Source organism: Terrapene carolina, unplaced genomic scaffold, assembly GCF_002925995.2.
Source record: "Terrapene carolina triunguis isolate 2854851 unplaced genomic scaffold, T_m_triunguis-2.0 Scaffold131, whole genome shotgun sequence".
Lineage (NCBI taxonomy): Eukaryota > Metazoa > Chordata > Testudines > Emydidae > Terrapene > Terrapene triunguis.
Window position 1 is genome coordinate 24,970,000 of NW_020664482.1, and position 27,330 is coordinate 24,997,329.

The window sequence follows — 27,330 nt, forward strand, 5'->3', positions numbered from 1 at the left end:
ACGGAGGGAGACTCAAAGTGAGAGATCTTTGCTAGGGATATTTGAATTCAGCATAGTAAGGAATGGGTTCACTTATTGCGGCAATACAAAAGGAGCATTAAATTTCAGGAAAGCAAATTCTAAGGCATTCAGACAATGGCTGGGTAAAATTCCTCAGAAAAATAAGAAACTGCCAGTATGGTTTCATAAGGAACTGTTCAAATATCTAATATTTAAAGGAAAAAAGGGGGGAAATGGAAACACTTCACTAGAAACAATCACACTGTTTGTATTGTGGCACAGCAGTAGCTGCACCATAGTTAAAGTTGTGTTAGAGTCCAGTTTTAACAGGCGCTGTAAACTTTGTTTTATAAAAAATATTTTTAAAATGGCAAAAAAAAAAATACAGATAGTGCTCAAAGTTTATATTCTGTGATGGTTTGATAGAAAACAAATTGATACAGTGAATAATAAGAGTTTAAAAATCACCCCTTTCGGCATTTCTCTTTTCTTTTGTATCCCTTTTGCGTGACATCTAAAACTCTAGGACTGTCTTTTGTCCACATTTTTGTTCCTCATGTACTGATTTCTAGAATATCAGTTATATCAGTAATATTTGTCTATAGAGCAGTTTATAATTTCATTATCGCCTACAACACTAAATAAATAAATTCATATTGCCTACAACATTATTGATAACCAAGGATCCTAGAAATCTGTTTGCCATGGAAAAACTCAGAATTTGCTTTTTTACAAAGAATCTTTAGTTTTTACATTTTGTGAAAAAATAAAAGCATATTAACTACATTTTACTGACAGTACTACTGTCACTTATTCAATCCGTACAACCTCCCACTCTTGTGGTTGATTTTTAAATGTGCTTTAAATTTACACTGGAACCCCATTTCTCCCCTCTAATTGGGGTCTGGGCCAGATTGGATAATCAGAAGTTCAGATAATCAGGAGAACTGGCAAAGAGCTTTCTATCCCTTATTTTAAGATGGGGGGAGGGGGCTGACAACCCAAGCCCCAGCCACCCAGGGCTGACCACCTGAGCCCCACAAGTGTCAGCCCTAGGCCACTGGTGGTTCCTTTAATACGGAGAGCTGGATAATGAAGGCTTGGATAAACTAGTTTCTACTATATAACAATAAAGCATTGTGTTCAACTGATATATCTGTATTTTGTGGCTAGGGAAACTAAGGGTACGTCTTCACTACCCGCCGTATCGGCGGGTAGCAATCGATTTATCCGGGATCGATATATCGCGTCTCATTAAGATGCGATATATCGATCCCCAAACGCGCTCACCGTTGACTCCGGAACTCCACCAGAGCGAGTGGCGGTAGCGTAGTCGACGGGGGAGCCGCAGCCATCGATCCCGCGCCGTCTGGACCCCAGGTAATTTGATCCAAAATACTTCGACTTCAGCTACACTATTCACGTAGCTGAAGTTGCGTATCTTGGATCGATCCCCCCCGCAGTGTAGACCAGCCCTAAAGTTCAGCATTTCATTTTATCATGGAAAAATGTGGAGAGTTTTGTTTTTATTGGAGAATTTTGGTTTTTTATTCACAGAAAACTGGGATCCCGGTTGATAATACCCTTAGTTGCTCCATAAGGCTTTCACTTCTATCTCCAATAAATACCAAAACCAATATATACCCCCAGCTTCTTCAAATTTGCTTTCTAGTGCAAAACCTTAATAGTGACCTCAGCAGTATTAAGAAAGAATAACTTCCCAAATGCATGGAATGTGTGACAATCAAATTTTATCTCTATTGTTGTAATCAATATAAAAGCAGAAGATGTTACAATTTGATGGAGTTAGAGGTATTACTTTTTGGGTATCTGTTGGAGGTGGAAGTGAAAGCCTTATGGAGTGATGTGGGTGTATTATCCATAGTATTGGAGGTAATATGAAGGTGCAGAGGAATGCACATGTCTTTTCACATATTTCCATTCCTTTAGGATTTTGGGGTAGATGGAATGTATCCTGCTGCAGCATTAACTGCCACTAAACATAGTTTTTGTTTACTAATTGTTTTAAATACCTGAACCGAGTAGTATATCAGCATGTGTGCAGCAAGGCATGTAGGTATCATTGGGTTACTGCACATCCTAGCCTGCAGTTTTTATTTCTATGGAAATTTAGGCTTTCACACCCACACGCAGGCACATATACATCCCACTCATGGATTCTTGAAATGTTCAAACTTTAATTGGGGGACAAAATGTAACACTACATTGGAGTAATTTGTTCTGAATTCTGTAAGAGAGAAGTAGTATTTTCTTTATTATCCATATCCAATGTGACAGTAACACACAATGCCCCATTTTATTGTGAGCAAATCAGCATTCATGCAGCACCATGCAGCCGTCATAGAGCCATCAAAGTACTCCATGATTTTGGTTCCTTTTGGCCCCATCTTCTTGTGAGACAAAAGGTGAGAATTACAAATGTAAAGAAGCTCACTGTTTAGCCGTTCAGACTACCAAATTTAGTAAGCTTTAGTGCCCTTGTGGTATAACTAGGCTTAATTTATAAAATCTTTTCTTTTTTTAAAATGCAGAAATTACAGGTGAGCCATTTCTAATATGCCTTGTCCCTATCCTTATACGCTCTGTCCATTGTCAGCACTCAGTTAATCTCATTTGCTAGTTATTGTTGCTGAAGGAGTGTTTGAGGCAGACCTCAAATAGCAACAAATGAAAGGTGTTTTTTTTTTTAATGGGGGGGGAGGGGTTGTAATAATGGCTATAAAACTGTAGATTCGATGCTGTGAATACAGAATGTAATTTTGAGGTGGTGTTGTTTTGCCCATCAGATGACATGAGCTTGGGGAGTTGTCCTGGACAGGAGTTAAGGGCAGCTCTGTTGTCACCATAAAAATGAACTATGGCTTCAAATACTGAGGTGATGGGGGCAGTATAAGTATTTAAAGTTGATTTAAATTCCAGAAAATAAAATCCCACTGAATTCTTTATTGTTTGGTGTCTAGTTATGGCCTAGCTCAAATCAGTGTGAGTTCTAGTTTGCAGTGATTTGGGATATTAAGCACATTCACGTTTTAGTAGATTCAACTACTATTCTTAAACAGCATGAGAAATTCCAGGGTTTACTGCAGACTGGTAGATACTGTGTGCAAATAGTGCAACGTATCTATATAAACCTTTTTTTGGAATGCAACAAATCTGAGTATGTCAAATACATAAAATATTTAAATTGGGATTTTTCAAGGAGCCTAAGGGAGTTAGGTGCCAAAAGCCCATTAAAATTCAATGCAAGTTTGACAACTAACTCCTTAGCTGCTTTGAAAATTTCAGCCTCATTTATACTTGTGTATACAGACCACTATATCTGTGTATATATAGATGAGAGAGATTTGTATTAATCTTCAAGACTTCATTGACTTGATTGGAAAGCAGACCAGAGGAAGTCCAAACAAAATATTCTATCGTGGAGTTGTAGTGGTTTTTTATAGTTTGTGTGCAGTTTTTTATCTGACTCCTTGACTGGTGCATTCCTACTAAGGATAAACTTATGTGCTCTTCTCCTTGTAACAGTCTGTAATGAAACAAGCTGTTCCCAATTTCAGTGTTTCATGTTGTGGCAAAGGCAGAACTCTTTTTTTCTTTTAAAGATCAACTTTGCTAAAAAGTTTGATATTTGGAAGAATTATTTGATCTAGCAGTTTAACAAATGTAGATGTCTTTAAATGCTCCTTTAAATAAATTAATCTGCATGACTTAATACTGGAGCATGTGATAAGGAAAGTCCAGAAGTTATTGACATTACATCATAGTTTTCAAATCAAAGCTTTAAATAGACAGTTTCCCTGTTTCTGAATAGAATCTACTCCTGAAAACTAGAAGTTTGTTTTTTTTATTTGAGACAGCTTTTGAATTAGATTTGTACCAAGTGGTTCACCAAAGATTCATTTTCTCAACTCGCATTTTCACAATTCTTGTGATGAAATTATAAGTCTCACAATATTTGATGTTTACTTAAAGCCCCAGCTCCTAAGGGCATATGATTAGGAGATATCACTTTTATTTGAGAGGGGAGAAAAAAAGCTAGGTTTTTAGCCCCTGTGCTTGGGAAGGCTGAAAATGTGAACCCCACAAGGCTCAAATAAGACTACAAATAAACAGGGCCCAAAATGCATTATGTTTAAAATTCCTTGAGTTTGGCAATGCTGCAGCTGTCCAACTTGAGATAAAAAGTGAGCCTTGGAACGTGGCAGTATTGATGTATATGGAGATTTGGCAGTTATCCAAGAGCAGGGGGCACAAGGGGAGTGATTTAGTTGGGACTATTCAACTGCTTAAAGTCAAGAACATATGCGGTGAGGGTGAAATCTTGGCCCCATTAAAGTCAATAGGAGTTTTGCCATTGACTTCATGGGGCTAGGATTTCACACAAAGTATTCACAGAATTGGAGCCTAGTTGAGCACAGAACATTTTATTACTTCCTCCCCCATCTTACCACCCCCCACACTGCCTAGCTGGAAGCAAGTTTGTGATTGGGAGTTGAGGGGGAGGGCGAGACAAATGTTCATATTTTCAAACTAACTTTTCCTTGGAATTCTCCCTCAAAGGAATCCTATTGGACCAAGCTGTTCTTCCAGCTAGGAATTGTAAAATGCTCCTGTCGGTGCAGGTTGATCAATGATACAAGGTTCACACACTCTGCAGCTCTTTCAGTCCATGACTTCTGGAACGTGAGGAACCAGCCAGTAGGATCTAAACTGTTTCCCTATAGGACCATGCATCACACTGCCAATAGACCCTGAAGGGCCTGTTTCATTCTAAAGCAAATATTGCTAGTAAAAGTCAAAATGAAAAGAACGGTATTATTGGTAACCGCTGTTTCCTTCAGAATTAATTTAAAATTTATGTTCAGATTTTATGCCTTCCACTCTGCATCCTGTTGCTATTTACTCATCACAGCTGCCAGGTTCTTACAAGGATGAATGCAGATTAATAGCTGACGGACAACCAAATCTCTTGGAGAACCATTTGTATGATTGTATGCTGAAAAATAAAGTGGATTTTTAGATGATATTTTCCAATATTTTCATTGGATGTTTGGTCTCATCCTTTTTTGTTGTTTAATCTTTATATTACTATAGTGTCTTGAAGACCTAGATGTATTAAAGACACCATTGAGCTAGGCACTTAAAACACATGTTTACACAGCTCCTGTCCCAAAGTCTTTAAAGTCCAAGACAAATAACATGAGAAGGGTGGGAGGAATGGGATTTAACCAAATATATACATCTTATTTATCTCAACATTTTAAATTGATATAAATTGCCAACTGGTGCCATTTGACCATCATCAAGTCATCATTAATTGGCTGATTCTTCTTCGAGTAGTGTCCCTATGGTTGCTCCACTGTAGATGCGCTTGCATCCCTGCGCTACTGATCAGAGAACTTTGGTAGCAGTGTCCGTGCAGTCCGCATATGCTCTATCTCCCCCTTGTGCTCTGCCATGAGCTAACCAGCATGCGCGGGCAACCCCCCCTCGGTTCCTTCTCAACTGGCCATGGCTAGAGACTGAGTTATTCACTGTGAGTTCATCAGATCATTAACTCTATTGTTCAAACTTAATTAATTACTAATCTTTCTTTCTTTGTTAGGTTAGAGTTTGTTTTTTAAGGAAAATAAACAAAGGAAACAAACCTTTATCTACTTATTCCCCCTTTCTCCAGGGACTACCCCCAGGGTAAGAGGTGCCCCTCCTGTAAAGAGGCCATCCCTGTAATGGATGGACATTCCTCTTGTGTCCGATGCCTCATGGAAAAGCACATTCCCCAGAAACGTGGTTTTTGTCAGCAGCTAAAGTTGCAATCTCGACAAGACAGAGAGCTCAGACTAAAACTCCTTCTACTGGAGGCAGCTCTCCAACCTCCTTCACACCTGCAACAAGATTCACCCAGAAGACAGGAATCTTCACCAGTCCTCTACATCTAAAGGTGTGGAATCTAAAGCCATGAGACATTCACATAGGGCTTCAAAAATGAGAGCTGAGAGTCCCCAGCGCGAGCCCCAAACCAGCTGGAAAAGATCCCCGGCATGTTTGGTATCATCAGTACTGATGGCATCGAAACCATCCAAACACAGTACCCAGAGGTGACACGGTACTGTCCCAATGGAACACTGTGATACACCTAAAGACCTGATGGGCACAGGCACCGAAGCAACAGTATCAACTGGGAGAGATAAGGATAAAGACTATGCTTTGGGGAAGGCTCACTCGCTACGGGAAACAGCTTCGATAATATCAACAGTACACCAAACAATGTCGGAGCATTTAGCCTGGCCTACATCACCAACCCCATTGGTATCGTCATCTTGGCACCAGCAGCCACAACTGGTACTGACTTCCACCTGGCGCCACAGGAGTTCAGATACTTGAAAGACCTCGCAGTATCTGATGTACGTGAGTCTCCCCTATTTGGTACCAGGGCTCCGGTATTGACTTTACCTCAAGCTTGAGAGTCTCCACCAGCACAGTGCCATGCACCTCCATTCTCCAGTGGAGAGTTGAATAGTGAGCATGAGGCGTTTGTCTCCCATCACTCCTTCCATGCACCGTATAGTGCCCATTACCACTGTCACTGCCATACTGTCCACCGGGCCCTCAGCCATCCTGATATGGACAACCAGAGTACCAGCCAGCAGGACCCTTCCCGCCATCCCAGTGACCTTACTGGGACCCATGGGAGGCGTATAAACATTGTGCCTCCGGAACATCTAGCATGGTCTGCCATGAATCAACAATGTGCCCTTCATCAGCCTCTGCATCCAGAGCCTCTGAACCTTCTGAAGAGGTGAGGGAGGAACAGGAGGCCTACCTTGACAAAAAAGGTCACACCACTGACCAACATCTTGTCCTCCTTACCATATGACTTTAAACTCTTTCAAGACCTAGCGAAGAGAGTGGCGCAGACTCTCTTCAATTATCCCTAGAGGAGGTAAAAGAACCACACCATAAGCTGATAGACATTTTGCAGTCCTTTTCTTCATCCAGAGTAGTCTTCTCCATCAACAAGGCTCTCCTTGATCCAGCCAAGCTTATATGGAAGACCCCTGCATCAGTCGCGCCAACCTGTAAGCAAGCCAATAAGAAATACTGCATCCCAGCCAAGAACACACAATTTTGTTTCTCCCATCCACCCCCTAATTTCATCATTTGGGGATGTGGTGAACTCCAGCAGTGGTCAATACCAGGTGAAGTCCACCCTATGTGATAGGGATTGGAAACTCCTCAATCTTTTTGGAAGAAAGGCTTATTCTTCTACCACACTACAATGCTGCATCATGAATTACCAAGCACTAACAGCAAAATATAACTACTTCAATTACTCCAGACTCAATTTATTTATCGACCAGCTTCCAGAATCACACAGAGATCAGTTTAAGGCTATTATCAATGAAAGACAACCGGCGGTCAAGACAGCACTTCAGTCAGTGTTCAACACAGCTGATACTACAGCACGATCCATTTCCACAGGAATTGTGATGCGATAAGCCTCTTGACTACATTTATCTGGCTTCCCCAATGAAGTACAGACAACCATGGAGGACCTTCCCTTCGAAGGCACCAAATTGTTCACAGAAAAGATGGATGCATCCCTCCACACACTGACCCTTCAGTCATTAGGGATTTATACACCTGGACAGAAGAGAAAATACAGTTGTCAGCCCTCACTTGAATTGTGCACAGCACATGATCAAACTCAACGCTTTTATGAGCCACAAAGGAAAAAGTCCAGATTCTCAGAGTGCAAACCATCGGGCCCACAGCCTTCCTCTTCCCAATCATCCACTTCAAAACATCCATTTTGATGGATTGGTCGGGGTGCGGACAGACCACTTCCTCTAACGCCATCTGACACTAATAAACCTTTCGCATCCCTTTGGATGCCATCTTGCTCTGTTCCACAGCACCTGGGAATGGATAACATCCAACAAATGGGTGCTAGAAAACATCCACAGTGGGTATTCTATTCATTTCACCTTCCTCTTCCCCCCCCCCCCCCCCCCCCCCCCCCCCCCCCCCCCCAACATCCTCCCCTGTCCCTCTTCAGGTATCCTTCTCACAAGAGTCTCTTGCGACAAGACATAGATCACCTCTGAGTAGGAGCCATAAAACCAGTATCTCAACAAGTACGAGGCAAAGGTTTTTACTCTCATTACTTCCCAATACCCAAGAAAAAGGGGGGATTGGAGACCCATACTGAACACCTCAGAGCACTCAACAAGTTCATCAAGGCTCAAAAATTCAAGATGGTTACTCTAGCAGCGATTATTCGAGCTTTGGAACAGGGAGACTGGCTTTCAACCCTCTACCTTCAGGATGCTTATTTCCATGTTTCAATCTTAGCATCCCACAGATGGTTCCTCAGATTTACCCTAGAGGACACTACCATTACCAGTACAGAGACTGCCCCTTCGGGCTATCATCAGCTCCCAGAGTATTCGTCAAGGTCCCCTCCATAGTGGCAGCTCATCTTTGTTCTCAGGCGATCATGATCAACCCCTGTCTAGACAACTGCCTCCTCAGGGCTCATTCCTTCGATGAAGCTCTGTGGGTTACCCACAGGACTATGGACTTATTCAGAAGCCTGGGCCTACAAATCAACATCCAAAAATCGATTCTCTCCAAGCGAGAGCACTCCTTCCACAATACAGATTCCTCAGTTTGTCCATGCTTATGGAGACAGTGCAAACAAGCCCTCATATATGAGCCAGACACTGCCTTCCAACCAGGGGTGAAACTTAAGGGACTTACCGGTACGCAGGGCAGTCAGGGTCCTGGGGCTCTGGTGGCGATTTAAAAGTCCTGGGACCGCTAGCGTGGTAGTGTTAGTGGCAGCGGCAGCCAGGAGCCCCGGGCCCTTTAAATTGCTACCGGAAACCCGGGGTAGCAGCAGTGGCTGGGAGCCCTGGGGCTCCAGCGGTGATTTAAAGGGCCAGGGGTTCCAGTTGCTGCTGGGAGCCCTGGGCCCTTTTAAATCGCTGGGCCCCAGGTCAGGTGCCCCTCCTCCTACCCTCCTTCCCCCCTCCCCCAAATCAGCGGCCCTGCCGGTACGGTCGGCTGTATACTGGCGGCCACTTTCTTACTGGTACGCCGGACCGGATTACTTTCACCTCTGCTTCCAACTTCTGGAGCACATGGCGGTGGGTACATTTGTGATAGCTCATGCCAAACTACGCATGAGATGTCTCCATTCATTGCTCAGCTTGGTTTACAAACTGAACAGAGACAGCTTAGAGAAACCCATATTGTTACCCACCGAGGTCAAGTAATCCTCCTCACCACCAATACATCCCTCATAGGATGGAGAGAACATCTCAACAAACTCATGACGTAAGGCAAGTAGTCACCCATGGAAATGTGTCTTCATATCTACCTCCTCGAACTCAGAGTAGTCAGGAATGCATGTGCTCACTTCCTTCTGCTGATCAGAGGTACACACACAAGGGACATGACAGACAACATAGTATGCATGTAGTACATAAATCATCGGGGCTGCCAGATTGAATCATAAAACCATAGAATCATAGAATATCAGGGTTGGAAGGGACCTCAGGAGGTCATCTAGTCCAACCCCCTGCTCAAAGCAGGACCAATCCCCAACTAAATCATCCATTGCCCTCCCTTTATACAGAAGCACTAAAACCATGGAACTGGTGCATTTCCCACAACGTTACGATATCAGCGGCTTACCTACCAGTAGTGCAGAACACAACAGTAGACAGTCTCAGCCGCAGGTTCCCATACGACCATGAATGGGAGATGAACTCAGTAGTACTCCATGACACGTTCAGACAGTGGGAGACACCAGCAATAGACTTGTTCATCACTTACCTGAACAAGAAATGCCCATGCTATTGCTCCAAGGCAGGTCTCAGACAGCACTCCTTAGGGGATGCTTTCCTTCTTTCGAGGGATAAGGGCCTTCTATACCTCTTTCCTCCATATCCTCTATTGATTAAAGTCTTGTTAAATATAAAAAGTGAGAGCGCAAATGTTATACTGATTGCTCCCACCTGGCTGAGACAGACATGGTACCGTTACCTGTTACAGCTGGTGATGTGTCTGCTGATCCCTCTTCATCCCACTCCATATCTCCTCTTGCAGAATGAAGGACGCACTCTCCACCCCAACCTGCAGATACTTCGATTCAAGGCCTAGCTTATTCATGGTTCCAGCACATAGAAAGATCCTGCTCTCAGGAGATGCAGGAAGTGTTATTACACACTAGGAAATCAGCTACCCATCATACTTGCCTGCAAAAGTGGACCAGGTTTCAGGTTTGGTGTAATCCCAAGAAAATTTCCCCAACATCTGCTACTCTCCCAATGGTCCTAGAGTATATACTGATTCTCAAGAAATCAGGATTACCTCTTAGTTCACTCAAAATTCACCTGGAGGCCATAGCAGTCTCCCATCAATAAATAGAGAGATACTCAGTGTTCTTGCACCCAATTACAAAGCGATTCCTTAAGAATATAGTAACCCTTTTCCCCCAACCCAGACACCCACCCCATCTTGGGACCTAAATTTAGTACTAAAGAGCCTGACTTGGCCACCCTCTGAGCCTATGGCCACTTGTTCACTCGCATACCAGTCTTTGAAGACAGCATTCCTGGTGGCAATCAGCCTGGTGAGGAGACTAGGGGAGATAGCAGCACTAATGACACACCCCCTTCAGTTTTTTTTCGAGACACGATTACTTTCAGACCACACCCGAAGTTCATCCATCCGCAAGGTGATCTCATCTTTTCACATAAACCAACTTATTTATTTCCCAATGTTTTTCCTTAAGCCTCACCACGATAACAGAGAGGCTGTACTGCACACACTAGTCGTTAGGAGAGCCCTGGTCTTTTACCTGGACAGGACGAAGGCCTTTACGAAATCTCCTAAGCTTTTCCTTTCCATTATGGAAAGGTCTAAAGCAGTGGTTCGCAAACTTGTTCTGCCGCTTGTGCTCTGGGCCGGTTTGTTTACCTGCCACGTCCGCAGATTCGGCCGATCGCGGCTCCCAGTGGCCGCGGTTCGCTGCTCCAGGCCGATGGGAGCTGCTGGAAGCGGTGCGGGCTGAGGGACATACTGGCCGCCGCTTCCAGCAGCTCCCATTGGCCTGGAGCAGCGAACTGTGGCCATTGGGAGCCACGATCGGCTGAACCTGCAGACGTGGCAGGTAAATAAACCGGCCCGGCCCGCCAGGGGCTTTCCCCGCACAAGTGGCGGAACAAGTTTGGGAACCGCTGGTCTAAAGGCGCAGCGATAACGGCCCAGAGACTCTCCAAATGGGTCTCAAACTGTATCAAACACTGCTGTCAGGTTCACAATATAGTACCTCCATCTGGAATCCGCGGTTTCCTCCTCTATCACCTTCCTAAAGAATGTTCCTATCTCAGAAATCTGCAGGGCAGCAACCTGGGCTTCTGCAAATACCTTTGGAGAACACTACACGATTACTGGGGACTCTGCTTCCAACGCTATCTTCAGCTCTGCTGCAGTGTCATCCATAACAGACTTGACTCCGAAGCCCCAGCCTCCCATTAGGGATACTGCTCAGGAATCACCTGCAGTGGAGCATGCATAGGGATCACTACTTGAAGAAGAAGGGGAAGTTACTCACATTGTGCAGTAGCGATGGTTCTTCGAGATGTGTGTCGCTATGGGTGCTCCACGACCCACATTCCTCTCCTCTACTTCTAGTTCTTGTCAAGGACTCTACAGTAGAGAAGGAACTGAGGGGGGTTTGCCTGCACACGCTGCTTAGCCCCATGGCAGAGCACAAAGCGGGGACAGCATGTGTATGGGCTTGAATGGACACTGCAACCAAAGTTCTCCGATCAGCAGCGCAGGGACGCAAGCGCACCTACAGTGGAGCACCCATAGAGGGACACATCTTGAAGAACCATTGTTACTGTACAAGGTGAGTAACTTCCTCTTTCTTATAAGTGTCATGTTAGAGGTAGGTCTTGAGAGAGGAAGGATGGTCCAATGGTTAGAGCGCTAGCCTAGGACTTGAACCCAAGTCACCCAAGTTCCTGCTCCACCACATACTTCTTGTGACTTTGGGCAAGTCACATAGCTTCTGTGCCTCCGTTCCCTGTCTGTAAAATTGGAATAATAGTACTTTGTTACTTCACAGGGGTGTTGTGACAATAAATAGATTCAAGATTGTCAGGTGCTTGGATACTACAGTAATGGGAGCCATATTAGTACTGCAGATAGATGGACTTGAATAAGGAGAGGGTTGTGGCCTTTCTAATCAGTTCTGGAATGATGTTCCATGTGTCAGGGCAGCATGTTTATCACACAGACATCTGTGTACAAAGTTAACTGTCAGGGTGATAAGGTTGGCATCATGACCAAAATTAGAGGAGGCAACGTTGATTATGTGATAAAAGGAGCAGAGTCATGGAGGACCTTGGAGGTAAGGACGAGAACTTGAACTTCATACAAGGACAGCAACCCAGAAAGCCAGTGGAGGAGTCTATTTTGAATGCAGAGGAGGAGACAATGTGTGGGAGTTAGGAATGCTGAAAAAAAGAGGAGGTTCCAGTAATTAAGATGGGATATGAAGAGTGACTTATGAGAATTTTGGCTGTTGTACATTGTTTATATTTCTGTACATTTTAATTGCTACTCCTGTACCTTGATCCCTCTGTGCCTCACTCCCCATAATATGTTTTGTGAAAATTATCATATTTAACTTGTTACAGTAATTTTATATTCAAAGATGTGGTTATATCTTTCAGACAAGTTTTTGTAGTATTGCTGCCAAGTTCAAGAGCAAATCATGTTGGTTGTTCACTTCTTGTATTTTATAACAAAAACTAAAAATAACCTATAAAGACAAAGGCCTTAAATATATTGAATATCTCCTTTGATAAACATGACTTTTTTGTGTGTTCTGTCTTCTTCTCTGGTAACTAAATATTTTACAGTCTATTCAGTTTGTTACATCCCATGTTATCATGGATATATTTTTGATCTGGTACAGTCAAAACTAACATAGAGACAGCTTGTTCCAAACCAACAGCTCTGACACAGTATTTCAGAACACAATAAAACCACTGTATTGCCTGCAAAGAATGTCTATTAAGAGCTTAGTTATGGTAACAGTCTTTCTCACACTAATAATCTCTGAAACTGAAATGGACAAGGGAATCTAATCATAATACTGAAAAAGCAATAATGCAGGAGCATCAGTTTTGTGCTTATTTTCAAGTACTTTGAGATATTGTGCTGTAGAAGAGGGGGGAGGTTTTTTAGGGGGTTGGGTTTTTTATGTTCTGTTTTTGTTTAAGTTCTCTGGCACATCTAGCTCTTTAAGTTTTAGTTAGAGGCAAAATACCTGGTTTACATGAACTGATTTGTTAGTCTAGTTTGTAGATGATTCGAAGATGACTTGTATTTCAAATCTTACTGCTTTATCTACCTACCCTGAAAAGTTACTCTAAATTGGCGTTTTATGGTTCTGTGTTTGTCTCAATGATTTCCATATCAAACACGCTCAGTTTACAAGTAAAATATTATTTCTCATTGCATACCTGTGAAGTTTGCCTTGGATCTGAGAGTCTGGCTGCATTTTTTCCCCCTATAAAGGTTCTGCAGGCTAAATTAGTCACACCTGTGCAAACTTTAAATTGTGTCTTCAGTGACACCTTTGAAACTCCCTTGAATTCAGTGAATTTGCACAGGAGGAAAGTATAGACTCAGCTCTCACTCTCTTGTGTTATCACTGCAGGGATAAGAGGAGGAAATTAAGCAAAATCTGTTGTCACTGAAGTCAGCAAATCTCTCACACACACGCATAGGAAGCATATCTGTTTTAAACAAGTGCCACTTTTTATGTAGTCACATTTCAGAGTATAACAATCTTTATGCTTGTTTTCTACTTTTTCTACTTTTCTCTTTGTGCTGTTGGAGCCTTTTGAGATCTTTCCACTGTGTTTCCAGTGGAACGTCTTTGGTGCTATAAAGTGCTCCTTTTGGGCATATATGCTATGTCTAAGACACTCAAAGAATGAGATAGGTAGGTGGCTAAACCCTTGAGAATCATTGTAACACCACAGCTTCAGGTTTGTGGTACGCATAGTTTGTATGTCCAATAATAACTTCATGGCACATCTGGTTTCATGTCCTGAGGAAAGCTTCCTATTTTTGTGGTACCTTTTTAGAGAAAATGTTTATATAAGTATCTTATTCTTATTTCTGCAAACTTTGGAATGCAGGGTTTTTTTATAAAACAAAATTAGTTTCTGTGAGTAGCTGCAGGCTATATTACTTTGGTAATTCCTATTGTGTTCTCGTGACATTCCAGAGCATTACTGCTCAGCCTTTCCAAACTAGGATTCTGCATGTCATTGCAGTGAAAATACGTTCTTTTGAATGTGTTATTTTGTTCTTCTTTGTTTTGTTGGGATATACAAAGGTGTAACTGACTCATCCCTGTAAGGCATGTTTTACAGGTTATTTGGGCTCCTGCCTCCGTGCTCCCTCTTCCACACCCTTTAGATTATCCCTTTTCTTTTCACTTTTTGACCTTATTTTTATCATCCTACAGTGATTTTCTTGATAAAATACAGAATAGTTGTGTGATTTGGTAACTGTTCTAAATTTAAAGTAATGTCGGACCTGAGATTATGCAGAACAAGTAGTAGTGATTTGTTCAACATATTGTGAAGTTGTATGCAGTGTAGATCAAACATATTATGAAGTTGTCACTTAATTACATAAGAAAGGAAATGCTCCTAGGTACTGGAGTACTCCTTAGTAGTACCCTATGTTTCTACAGGTACTGAGGCAAAGAGAGCCAACTTCTTTCAATCTGAGGATTTGAGATTTTCTTTCTGTGGAGTGGGTAACTAGGTTCATCATTTCTTTAGACACAATCAAGGTCTCCAAGGAAGAGAGTAATTGAATAACCTTGATGTCTCCCACTGCAAATAGGATGGCTGGGCCAGTTCACTCAATCTTTGACTGGTTTATGAAGGATGTAAATTCAGCACCTATTTAGCACCCCAGTAGCCTATTCATTGAAGAAGCTTACAAACCTTGCACTAAATCACCACTGCCTTTTCCTTGCACCCTGGCTAGAAAAATTTAGTAAAAGAGGCCACTGTTATTGAGGTCAAGACCTAATGTTCATTACATCTGGTCCATAATTCTAAGGCCTAAGGTAAGTAGAGTACCAGCCATAGTTATTAGCTCCCTTCATTGGGAACTACTGATGCTTCATAAACAAATGCCAGTTCAAGCACTGGAAGAAGATTTGACAGTTTGCTGATTCTGATCCTTGGGGAAAATGCGGACTTTAAAAAACTCATTATTTTTCATTTTTACAAAAATAGACTTATTACCATTCCAATATGTTAATGGGGTTTGGTTTAGGCAAAAAACTTTTTTCTGACAGCATGACTTCTATCTGCTTTTTTCCTCTATTCAGCCAACTTACAAAGGGAAAACTTGCCGTGGGGAAACACTTTAAAATTGATTATTGCAACTCTAAAGCAAGGTGCTACCAAAGGAGGCTTTGTAATGGCCTGGTAAATGGTCATTGAACATAACATAAGAACGGCCATACTGGGTGAGACCAAAATTCCATCTAGGTGCACTAAAAATAGTAGTGTGACTGTGGGAGTACAGGTATCGGCAAACGGTGGCTAGCCTATGCTGCTGTTCACCACTGCTAATGCTATTGCAGCTATGCTACTGTTTTGAGCGTGCGAGCTCTGTGAGAGCTAGCACGAGTATGTCTGTTTGAGTTGGAATCACGCCCCAGCTCCAAGTGTAGACATACAGATTATCTCGCCATTTATAACTTTCCCCTCTTGCTGTGTTCCATTGGAATAATGAACCTGTTAACTAATAGAGGAAGTCTTGTGAGTGCATCAGACGGAACTTTTAACAGGAGCTGAAGAGAGATTGACTGACTGACTAATACTCCCGCCATGTTCATAACTAAACATTAACTATCCTTTTGACTTTAGATTCCCCACAATAATTTCTCCACCCACTACACTAATTCTGCAGCAAGGCTGTCTAGGAGTTAGCTACTGTTCCTTGATTCTCTGCCTGTTTCTGTCTCCATGTGCAGGATAGAACAGCCTGCAGGCTGCTCTAAACTTTACCAGCTAGCTATGGTTCCCAAAGTGCCATATGACATCTGGGAACTGCGAGAGTACATTACACTCTAACCACACTCATTGCCTGCCCTTCCCTGCCTCCAGTATGCCCTGAGCAACATAAAGTTAGTGGAGTAGGGCTGAGACTCTCTCACTTTGTCCAGGCACTGACTTCATTCTGACCTACATATGAGTAGTCATTACTCATGCAATAGTCTCACTAGTTTAAATGGGACTATTTTTGTGCAAGTAAGGGTTGTTGGATTGGTCATTAATATATGTCTGACTCATCCTGTCATGTCTTTTACCCCCATAGAATATGGCTATTGTATGAACTAAGCTTTTAGGGTAGTGGGAGATACTACAGAGCCTATTCTTATATCATTATTTCTGCAGGAAAACTATTTTTATTAATCTATTTTTAGAATAAGTCTATGTTCAATAGCAGCTGTGATCATATGATAAAATTACAGTCTGTTCTTATTTGCAGTCTTTTATTTCAGCTTCTTGTGGTGAAATGTGCATCTGTGATCATTAACAAAAATATTTAATATTGAAGGGAAAGTGTATTTTTCCCTAAAATAAATCCTTTTGCATGTCTAGAAAGAAAAAATGGTAGCAGTGGGAAGGAGTGAAGGAAATACTTCATTTACCAAAGTGTAACAGCTCATGAAAAAGTTCATGATAACTTTGATAATGTATGAAAAGTCTAAACTTTTCATTGTTAATTCTGAAACAACTTTGTTTTGAAATAACAAAGATTCTATGCCACTAAGAAGAAAGCTTTTAATGAAAGTACAATTTTAGCCGCAGCACTACAAACAGTTATGCACAGTCTTAATTTTAAGCACAGGAGTAGTCCAGTTGAAGTCAATGGGATTATTCTTGTGAGTAAAATTACATAATTGTGTAAACTGTGTACTTGCTTGTTTGCAGATAAGGGTTTTAATTTTCAGTACCTTGTTTTTTTTGCTATAGCAGTTTTATAAAACTCAAAACGATACCCAACTAGTAGTAGCAACACAAACAGCATTTAGCATTTATAATTTAGTTCATAATAAATTTTAATCTTAAATTACAAAGCACAAACTTTCAAATTAGTTTTACAGAACCTTAACCTGATTTAAATTAATTATATTTTAAATCAAGTTAATTTAATCACCTTGATTTAAATTGCTTCCCCCTGCAGTCATAACTGTGGATGTTCTAATAGCCACATTAAATATCTAATCCTTTTTTGAATCCTATTAAATTCTTGACCCCTGATACTTTAACAGTTAAACAGGCTCGTAATATGCTGTTTAGAAAAGAAAATTGTGTTTTCTTTTATCAGTCTTAAATGTGTTGCTTTTTAATTTCATTAAATATCTTTGTTGTGTTATGAGGGTAAATAAGCTGTGTTAGATGAACATGTGGCTGCTTTTATGTGTCATTAATTTTTAGAAGTTTTTTAGAAGTAATTTTATTATAAGAATTATGTGTCTTATTTTTTTAAAGGAAAACAAAGCCCTCTACACCCAACTACCAACTGCGTTTATCAGGGATGCTAATTTTGCTTTATTCTATAACATGTCACTGCAATAAAGATCCATTTAATATTTGTAGAAGCAAAATAAAATATCAGGAATTGTGAAGACTAGATTTGAGCTTTTCTCCGTGAACAGATAAAAAAGTTGATAGGAATCATTTAAATTGCACTTGGGATCACAATTCCCTTTGCCCAAATCCAGGGTTTTCTGATTCCTTCCCCTGTGCTACTGCTTGGTCTTCTATTAGAAAGCAATGTTTTTTCCCCATATATGCTAATTTAGGTAATACAGTTTAAGGCAGGTGGGGGGGATAATAAGTAAAATCTGGGGTGGAGTGACCTCCCTAGGAGGATCACACATTCCTAGGTGATGAAGTATCTTAGTCTTTTTGAAATCTTACACTGGCTTCAACACCTGTGTAATGAGTTTATAGCCCATGCACAATAAATCGTAATCCTGGCTGTTAGAAAGACAGTCGTGGGTGCCAAAGAGGTCTTTATCCTATTTTATCATACAGCAATTACAGACCCACTTCAGTATGAGCTAGCTTCTGTATCAGATATTCTTACCTTGTCAGCTGTGAAAATATATGTGGGAGTTCATGTTATAAAGAGACAAACCGTACTTTATTAATCTTGAAGATTTTGGACAGAAGCATAGATATCAGAGTTTAATTTTTCCTGTGTTTTATCTGTGTCTTCCAGTTGATAGCTAGGCACTTCCACAATTTTAACCAAGTTAGTGGAGTTCTTACCCCCTCCTGTAACTGGACTTGCTCTCAGTATGGGTGGCCTGTGCTGAGTTGATCGTAAGTGGGTTTCACTTACCGTGGCTGAGCCAGTAGGACATAGGTGGGCAAACCGTCCTGCCCTGCCCCTGAGCTCCCGGCCGGGGAGGCTAGCCCCCGGCCCCTCCCCCGCTGTCTCCCCTCCTCCCCCGCAGCACAGCCTTCCCTACCCAGCCCTCCATCCAGTTTTGCAACCCCAATGTGGCCCTTGGGCCAAAAAGTTTGCCCACCCCTGCAGTAGGAGGTGTGCTGAGCTAATCTCAACTGGGAATCATCTGCCCTAATTGTGAGCATGTCTAATCTCCTGCATAACACAGGCCATAGAATTTCACCTAATAATTCCTGGAAGGAATTTATCCTTCCCTTCTATCTAATTTAACCTCTTAACCTAGTGTCTTTTCCTGTGCAGGTCAGTAACAGAATTGGTACTCCGCAGTGCTGTGTTTGAGTCCTGTGCCGTTTATTTCTCAATACTCTTCCCAAATTACAGATAAAATGTATTTGTTTTATATCTACATAAAATACCAAGTCCGTTTCTGTCTACTGTGTGGATGAGATGATTGAAATAAATGACAAATCAAAGGATCATTTAAACGTTTGGCTCCTAAATCATCTGTATTTCTTGAATATCAATATTTTATGAAGAGGAGATGCTTGGAGGAAATGCTACCGGATTATGGATATATCTTCTTTTCTTGGAATAACTAGAATGACTGAAATGGAACTTCTTAATGCAAGTGACACTACATGCCTCAGGACGAGGAGGTTAACTTTGCATTGTGAAAAATAATTATTTAGTAACTACTAATTATTGCTTTTTTTAATGTGAAAAATATTTTACATGAATTGTTGGTTACTACATAAAACTTTGTCTCTGGGCTAGTCTGCATCAGATTATAGAGATCTTCCTCCTCTAGGTATAAGGTATTATTCATGTCATATTACATTTAATTGGATTTAAAGGCCTGTAAAGATGTCTGAATGCTAGTGCCCAGGGAGACTTACAGTAGAGAGAGAGACGCCTCTTGACAAGGTTCCAGGCTTGTCACAGAGCAGAGAAAGTCACAGATGCATGACTTCCTGCAGGAAGGCTCTAGGTGGGTTGCAGCCCGATGCAAAGGGGAGGCCCCATGTGGAGAGAAAAGTTGGAGAGGAAGTTCACCCAGCATTCACCCTGCAGCAACGGCTCCTGTGTCTGCAGGGCTGGGCCAGGCTCCATGCTCCGCACGTTGTAACAGGGCACACAGGGGCACAGCACTACTCTCTCAAATTTGGCTCTACTGTCCGCTTCCTTCCTCCTATCATGATGGAGGGGCAGCAGAGCCAAACCTGAACAAATGGCACTGTGACCCATATGCCAGTTTGCAATGTCTGGAGCGGGTAGCTGGGCCCATACCTGCAGGACACAAGAGCAACCACTGCCCGTGCCTGGGGTGAGCGCAGAGGAGGCTCACTCTTCAGCCGCTCCTGCCTCGGGGCCTCCTCACCTCACCGGAGTAGATTAGGGTTGCAGTGCTGGCATGTAGGGTGCTGCTGCAGGAGGTCATTTCCCCCTCATTTGGCTGGGCATTTTTTTATCAAATATCCCAGAGCAATCACTAAACCCATGACTTTTACTACATTTACCTGATTGCTCCATGATTTTTTTATTTAAAAAAAAAAAAATCCTATGACAAATCTGCAGCCCTAACAATGCACAAGTCAAGGGCCTATGAAGGAGCTTAATAAATTAGCAAGTGAATAACAAGTTCTTCAGAGAATAATTAGAAATGACTGCATCAGTTATCTTTAGTTTGTTAATTATTTCCAGCTAGGATCTCCAAAATCTCCATGTGTCGCTACCTAGCCTTATTGTAGAAAATCAGAAAGTTCTATGGTGTAAAGGAATAGTATGGAAAACTTTTTTTTTTTTTTTTTTTTTTAACTTGTTAGGGTTTTTTTTAACATTACAGATGGCTGGAAATAAATGAGAATAATATTCTAATGTAAAAGGGAACTTAAGTTTTTTTTGTTTGAAAATGAGGTCCAAGTAATGAATGCAAAAGTCTGTATGGATTTCAAAACCCCTTTTGTGATGATTGATTTGTGTCTTGACATTTGACATGGCATTCTCTTGAACCTTCTAATGACATAAAGGGCAGATATCATACTATGAATAGGGAGCTTGTTTTTGCCTTAGAGTTGAGACACATTGCTTTTTATTCTAAATTTTCTCATTTTAATTGCAAATATTGAAATTTCACATTTTAGACTATAGAACAAGCACAGATCAATTTTAACTTAGCCATATGTACATTGGATATCATTGAGTTTAGTGTGCCAATAATACATATATTGCCAGTATTAATCCCTATTTTAAGAGTTTGTTTTTATTTTGTGGCTTGTATACCTTGTGTGTATATATTATGATATAGTCTTTAGTTACATGATCACATACTATTTTTCAGCATTCTACATTTTGCCTCATTCAGTGGATAGGATGATGTGGTTAAGAATGTAACCTCAGCCAGAGCCCCCCTCCCACGCTCCAACCCCTTACCCCAGCCCTGATCCCCCTCCCACCCTCCAAACCCCTCACTTCCAGCCCCACCCCACAGCCTGCACGCCCAGATGGAGCCCTCTTCCAATCCCGCACCCCAACCCCTTGAGCCAGCCTGGTGAAAATGAATGAATGAGTGAGTGACGGTTGGAAGAGCGAGCCACAGAGGGAGTGGGGATGGAGTGAGTGGAGGCGAGACCTCAGAGAAGTAGCGAGGCTTCTAAAGAGGGGCAGGGCAGGGGGCAAGGACGTTCGGTTTTATGCAAGTAGAAAGTTGGCAACCCTATTCTGGACATGTCATTAAAACCAACATTTACCCACTATGAAGGCAGATACAGCTGAGTTTCCTCAATTTACAGATAGCATAGAAAAATACTAACATTTGTCAGACTTTCCAGAAAGTAGTGTGGCTAAGTGGCCTACACTTTTAACCTCTCAGTAAGATATAAGGTCTTCCTCAGTAATAAGAGATGTAAAAGGCATATAATTACTAATATCAGACAGTAGCAGAGGAGAATGTAAGAATCATGGTCTCTTGGTTCCCAGCCCATTTCTCCTTCCCCTAGGCCAAAGGATATTTTGATGGAGGAAAGTAGCAGGGAGGAGAAGATGAAGCATCACTTTGCTTGTGTCCTGTCTGGAGGATCAGCTACATATAATGTGCTGCGGAAAGATTCGGGGGCAGTCTATGCACAGTGCTGATAATATATTATGCGATTTTAGCAGTCAGTCTGTAGCAAGTGCTGTTGGGAAAGCACAGAGAGAAAATGGTGATTTTCAGCATCTTATAGCTCAGTCCAGTCTGAATGGATTTTCATAGAGAGAGCAAAAGGCATCTCTTTAACTCCAGGACTGTCCTGTTGCCAAAATTCAAAGTACTGTTGCAAACCATGTAACTATTAGAGCTCTTAAAAAAAATTAAAAAAGGAAACTTTTTTTGTAATGGAAAGTGCTAGACAACCTAAATATTGGGGTCACTACCATTCCGCATGTAATAAATGTATATACTTCAGCATTTAAAATCTTCAAAGCACTGTGCAAACATGGTCTAGTTAATCTCATAGCACCTTTGCAATATAGAGAAATGTTATCTGTCATTTACAAATAGGGAAATAAAGTGACTTTGGCAAGCGTAATTCTGATTCATTTGACAGAACTAGCACTAAAATAATGACTTCTCATTCCTAATACCTGTTCTCTCATCACGGACATACAGGAGTACTCTTCACATAAGAAAGTCATGTACTCTATAAGTCTGACATATGACTGACCAAGAAAACTGAGGTCCTGTAGTACAGTGGTTCTCAAAGCCGGTCCGCCGCTTGTTCAGGGAAATCCCCTGGCAGGCCAGGGCGGTTTGTTTATCTGCTGCGTCCGCAGGTTCAGCCAATCGCGGCTCCCACTGGCCGCGGTTCGCCGTTCCAGGCCAATGGGGGCTGCGGGAAGCAGTGCAGGCCGAGGGATGTGCTGGCTGCCCTTCCCGCAGCCCCCATTGGCCTGGAGCAGCAAACCGCGGCCAGTGGGAGCTGCGATCATCCGAACCTGAGGACACGGCAGGTAAACAAACCGGCCTGGCCCACCAGGGGCTTTCCCTGAACAAGCGGCAGACCGGCTTTGAGAACCACTGCTGTAGTATCTCATTACTCTGGTTATGGGTGCATCAGAAATTGAGATAGCAGGCTAGCATTTTATGCTGTTCTGCTAATCAATTTTACAGAAACTATTCTTCATGGAATTAAGAAGTTATTGATATCAAGATTCAAATCTTTGCTAAAGAGGCGGAGTTCAGTCAGTTTGGCAGTGATCATTTGTTGGTAAAGAAACCTCAACTTGATGTTCTTACTGTTCCAGCTGGCCTTGCTGAATTTCTTCCTCCCTGACGAAAAATTGCATCTTGAAGAAGAAACTAGGCATGTCCGCCGAAATAAAAGGAGTAAAAGTAGTGAAGGACCTGACGGTGAGTTTGTCTTTATTTCTTATGGTTGTGTTTCTCATTTTCACAGACAAGTGAGGGACAAGCAGTTTTTTCAGGTAGTGAATAGATAGTGGATTGTGTAAGTTAACAAGGGAACTCCTGTCTCGTAGTGCCTCCCTGAACTTACTTGGTATTCAGATCATTAGTACTGTAAATTACTGTTTCCACACTACACAGTCTAGTAAATGATATTAAAATTAATATCCTAACCAATCGTTATTTGCCCCAACTATCATTTTTTATAATCACCATTGATTCAATAAGGAGATTCATCTTGTCTAACAGTAAGGCCTTTGGCTTGCTTACTGATATGATTTGTTCATATAATGCCTTTGCTCCCTATTTCCTTAAAATCCATGTTCAATAGGTTGTTGTGCAGGCTAAACAGCTGTGAACAGCGCTACACTACAGAATGAAAATGTGTTGTAACTGGGATGCTGCATGTGGTTGTAGAATAGATGGGTCCAAGCTCCACACCACTTAACCCCTAAATACTTAATGTTCTTTGAGTGTTTGTGCACATATATATTGTACTTCAGGTGTGCGTACACCCTGGGCTTTTGGTTATAAATTGAGGCGGCACATACATCCTAAGTGTCTTCCTGCTTCCAACCAAGGTCAGAAAGAGGTGGGCCCACCCCAACTCCCTCTCCGTTCCTTGTCAGCTCACAGCTTGATGCCTCATAGCTTACTGTTATTCAGCACTTATCAAAGCTCTTTTATAAACTTAGTTTATATAGTAATTAGTCAGTAGTTAGCTAGGGATAGGTTTTTTGATAGTGTTCCTTTTTCCCTCCCTGCTTTTGAGAGAATTCTCTCCCTTTTTTTTCTGGATTGGTATGCAAGCACTTCTTCCTTTGTTTAGGATGCCAGTGAGAAAATCCCTGGGTTTTAAAAATTGTCTGTCCTGTCAAGCAGCCATACTTGTAAACAATGGGCACACAAGGTGCTTTTTTTTTTTTTAGAAGGCGGCCACATTTCAGAGAGATGCACTGTATGTAGATCTTCTCTAGAAGAACAAAGAAATCTAGAGAGAGCAGACTGAGAATATACCTCATGAAAAACTTCACACATCCAACCTTGTGTCTGGGTCACTCCCAGAATACTAAGCACCCAGATTGTTTCATTGAGGAGTGCTTCATAAGCCTTTTTACCTTCAGTAGCCATTCTGATTTTGAAGACCTCATCCTGTGAAAGAGGGAGAAATCCCCAGAAGTCCACTAGAGAGAAGAGGCATCAATCACAGTCTTTAGAGCAGGGGTCGGCAACGTTTGGCACGCAGCTCGCCAGGGTAAGCACCCTAGCGGGCCAGGCCAGTTTATTTACCTGCTGACGCGGCAGGTTCGGCCAATCGCGGCTCCCACTCGCCGCGGTTCGCCGTCCTGGACCAATGGGGGCGGCGGGAAGCGGCACGGGTCGAGGGATGTGCTGGCCGCGGCTTCCCGCCGCCCCCATTGGCCTGGGACGGCGAACCGTGGTGAGTGGGGGCCGCGATTGGCCGAACCTGCCGCGTCAGCAGGTAAATAAACTGGCCCGGCCCGCTAGGGTGCTTACCCTGGCGAGCCGCGTGCCGAACATTGCCGACCCCTGCTCTAGAGCTATCATCTACAGCCCTTAAGTCATCTTATACGTCAAGGGGAGAAAGTATTTCTCAAAGTCCAGGAGAGACTTCTTGACCAGCCATTCAGCTCATAAACATGAGGCCTGAGTACCAACTGCAAACTTACCTGAATCTGGCACTGAGCAGACTTCATCATAGGACCTAGTACCACTTTCTTCTACTGCAGTTGTTCAATTTCTTCCAGTACAGATAATCCCAGTACCAGTGATTTTGATACCAGCTAGGTCAACTCTGATTACTCTGTCAGCACTGAATAGCTTGGTATCAGCAATTGCTTTCCACCCCATATTCAGTACAGCCCTTCCCATTACTGACTCTATTGGTACTGGCTATACCACAATCATATATAGTAGCTAGAGATCTCAGCTGAGTTTGCATCAGTCAGGAGTACTAATACCCACTATGTACAGAGTTTACCAACTGTCCTGCCTGAAGAATATTCCTTCTGATCTTCAGAGTCAGGGAGCAGCAGGGAAGCCTTTCCCGTGGCATCATTGGGTTACAGATTTTTGCTTTCCTTGACAGCTCATCATTCCAGAGAGAACTTAAAAATGAACCTCAATGGATCCCATTCCTTGTATCATCCTCTTCCCCAGATGAAGCTATTGCTCCTGAGCCTATACCATCTATGCCTAATGACTATAAGTCATTACAGGAGCTCATAAGGAGAGCGGCCTCTGCTCTGGTGCTCCTGTAGAAGTTGTCCAGGAGAACCCTCACAGGCTACTAAACATCTTGCCCTGGTCGAGTGGCACTGCCTATCAATGAAGACCTCTTAAATCTCACTAGATTGTTATGGCAGGCCTAGCCTCCATACAACCCACATCTAAAAAGGCTGATCAAAGTTACCAAGTTCCAGCACAGGGTTTTGAACAATTCTTCTTTCACCTGGTGCCAGGATCATTAGTAGTGATGGCTGTAAATGAGAGGTCTAGGCAGGGACAACAGATATCTACACATAGGGACAAGGAATCGTGCTAGAAAAAGCAACTCTATGGTGAGCTTATAAATGAGAATTGCAAATTACCAAGCGGTTCTCTCCAAATATGACTATACTAACAGGGATTCCCTTACAGAATTCACAGACAAATTGCCCACAAGCTCAGAGAGGAGTTTAAGTCTTACCTGGCCAAGAGCCAGGTAAATAACCATTTCTTAAAAGCCTGAGCCAAGAAAATAAAAAACAGCACCAGAAATTTAAGTCTTTATCAACTCATCAGCCTGGTGAAAAATAAAGAAATCAAGATTTGGGTCTGAAACCACAGGAGTGGAGACCTTTGGGTTTTTTAATTGTGTCTTTTGACACTATAGTAGACACAGTACTTTGCACTATAGTAGAAACAGGTTGAATGTAATCAAAATTTGTCTCATTCATCTGACATGGTTACAGGTAATATAGTTCAGTACATCCATGCTAAAGCGTTTCCCCCTGTATACCTCCCATGTTGCACAATCATGTTTGCACTGATGCATTTTTGGAAAATCTGGGCTGGTATCTCATACTCCCTCATCTGATTTGATTGTGGACATCTTTCATATAATATAATGTAGTTTGTGTTGTGTTTCGGCATGGATATGTGAAAGGTTAGTAGGATTCGCTAACTTGGGTACATAGAGATGAGTAATTAGAAGAAACATTCTTCAAACTGTTCCCTAACCCTGGAATAGCATCATACTTCCTGTGCATCAGTCAACTTCACTTGTCTATTCTTCTTGCCCTCCCTCAGTCTTTATTTCAAAATATGAGAATCTATATATATAATTCATTCATTATGCAGTGATTCACATTCTTTGTTGTAACACTTGTTCCTTCTTTCCCCACCCCTTTAGTTTGTCTATCTTCACGTTTTGAATTGGTCTGCTTACAATTGTAAACTCTTTGGAGTAGGGGTTGTTTTTTTTATAATTTCTTTCAAACTCTATACAAAGCATAGTGCTATATAAATGATTATGAGTAACAACCTAACTACAGCTTGGCAATTGCTACAGCCTAGCCCCAATAACTTCCAGAATGGTGGGGTTGTGGAAATGTGTCAGCTTTGACCCCACCTCTCTTCCTCAGTTCACCTACCAGAACTATGGTTCACCTGAGGATTAAGGTTTTAGTCCGTATCCAAGAGTAAGTCATTTTACATCAGTAGATAGCATGAATGTAACTAATGTAAACAATCTCCACTTTTCCATGACCAAAAACACAGAAAGTGGTTAGTTTTCTATGGCTAATCATAATCTTCTGACTAATTTTTGCATAGAATTTATTCTAGTGCTTTACTTTCATGGCTGTACATCCTGTTATGTATGGCGCTGATTCAGGAAGGCTCTTAAGTATAATGCTTAAGTGCTTTCTGGATAGGGATGCTTTCCTGAATTGGCCCCCTATGTATGGTACTCAATGTTGCAGTTCTGCAACATTTTATGTTAAACATTTTTAAAAATTGTCTAGCTGGCTAGGATTAAGAGATAATCTCTGTTGGAACCACTCAAAAAAACTTGAAACTAAAAACATATGTTCTAGAGTTTCCCAAGAATCTAAACACTACATCAGTGTCCTAATTACAATTAATAAGATTTAAAATACCGTGTGTTAACCCAGCTCCATACAACTTTTTAAAAAATACCGTGTGTTAACCCAGCTATTGGGATGTTTATATTGGTTTGGTTTAATAGCAGGCTGTAAGTAGGGTTACCATATTTCCTCATTAAAAAAAGAGGACACTCCATGGGGCCCTGG

General features: G+C 41.9%; 1 protein-coding gene across 4 annotated transcripts in view; it reads left to right on the forward strand.

Annotated features, from left to right (window-relative positions):
- The window catches only part of EDA (ectodysplasin A), a 189,406-nt gene that overhangs the window by 83,626 nt on the left and 78,450 nt on the right, over window positions 1-27,330 (forward strand). For all 4 annotated transcript variants that reach the window (XM_024201308.3, XM_024201309.3, XM_024201310.3 and 1 more), the window contains exon 2: window positions 22,855-22,960. In XM_024201308.3, coding sequence (XP_024057076.2) covers window positions 22,855-22,960 — 106 coding nt within the window. The remainder of the gene's footprint in view (window positions 1-22,854; window positions 22,961-27,330) is intronic.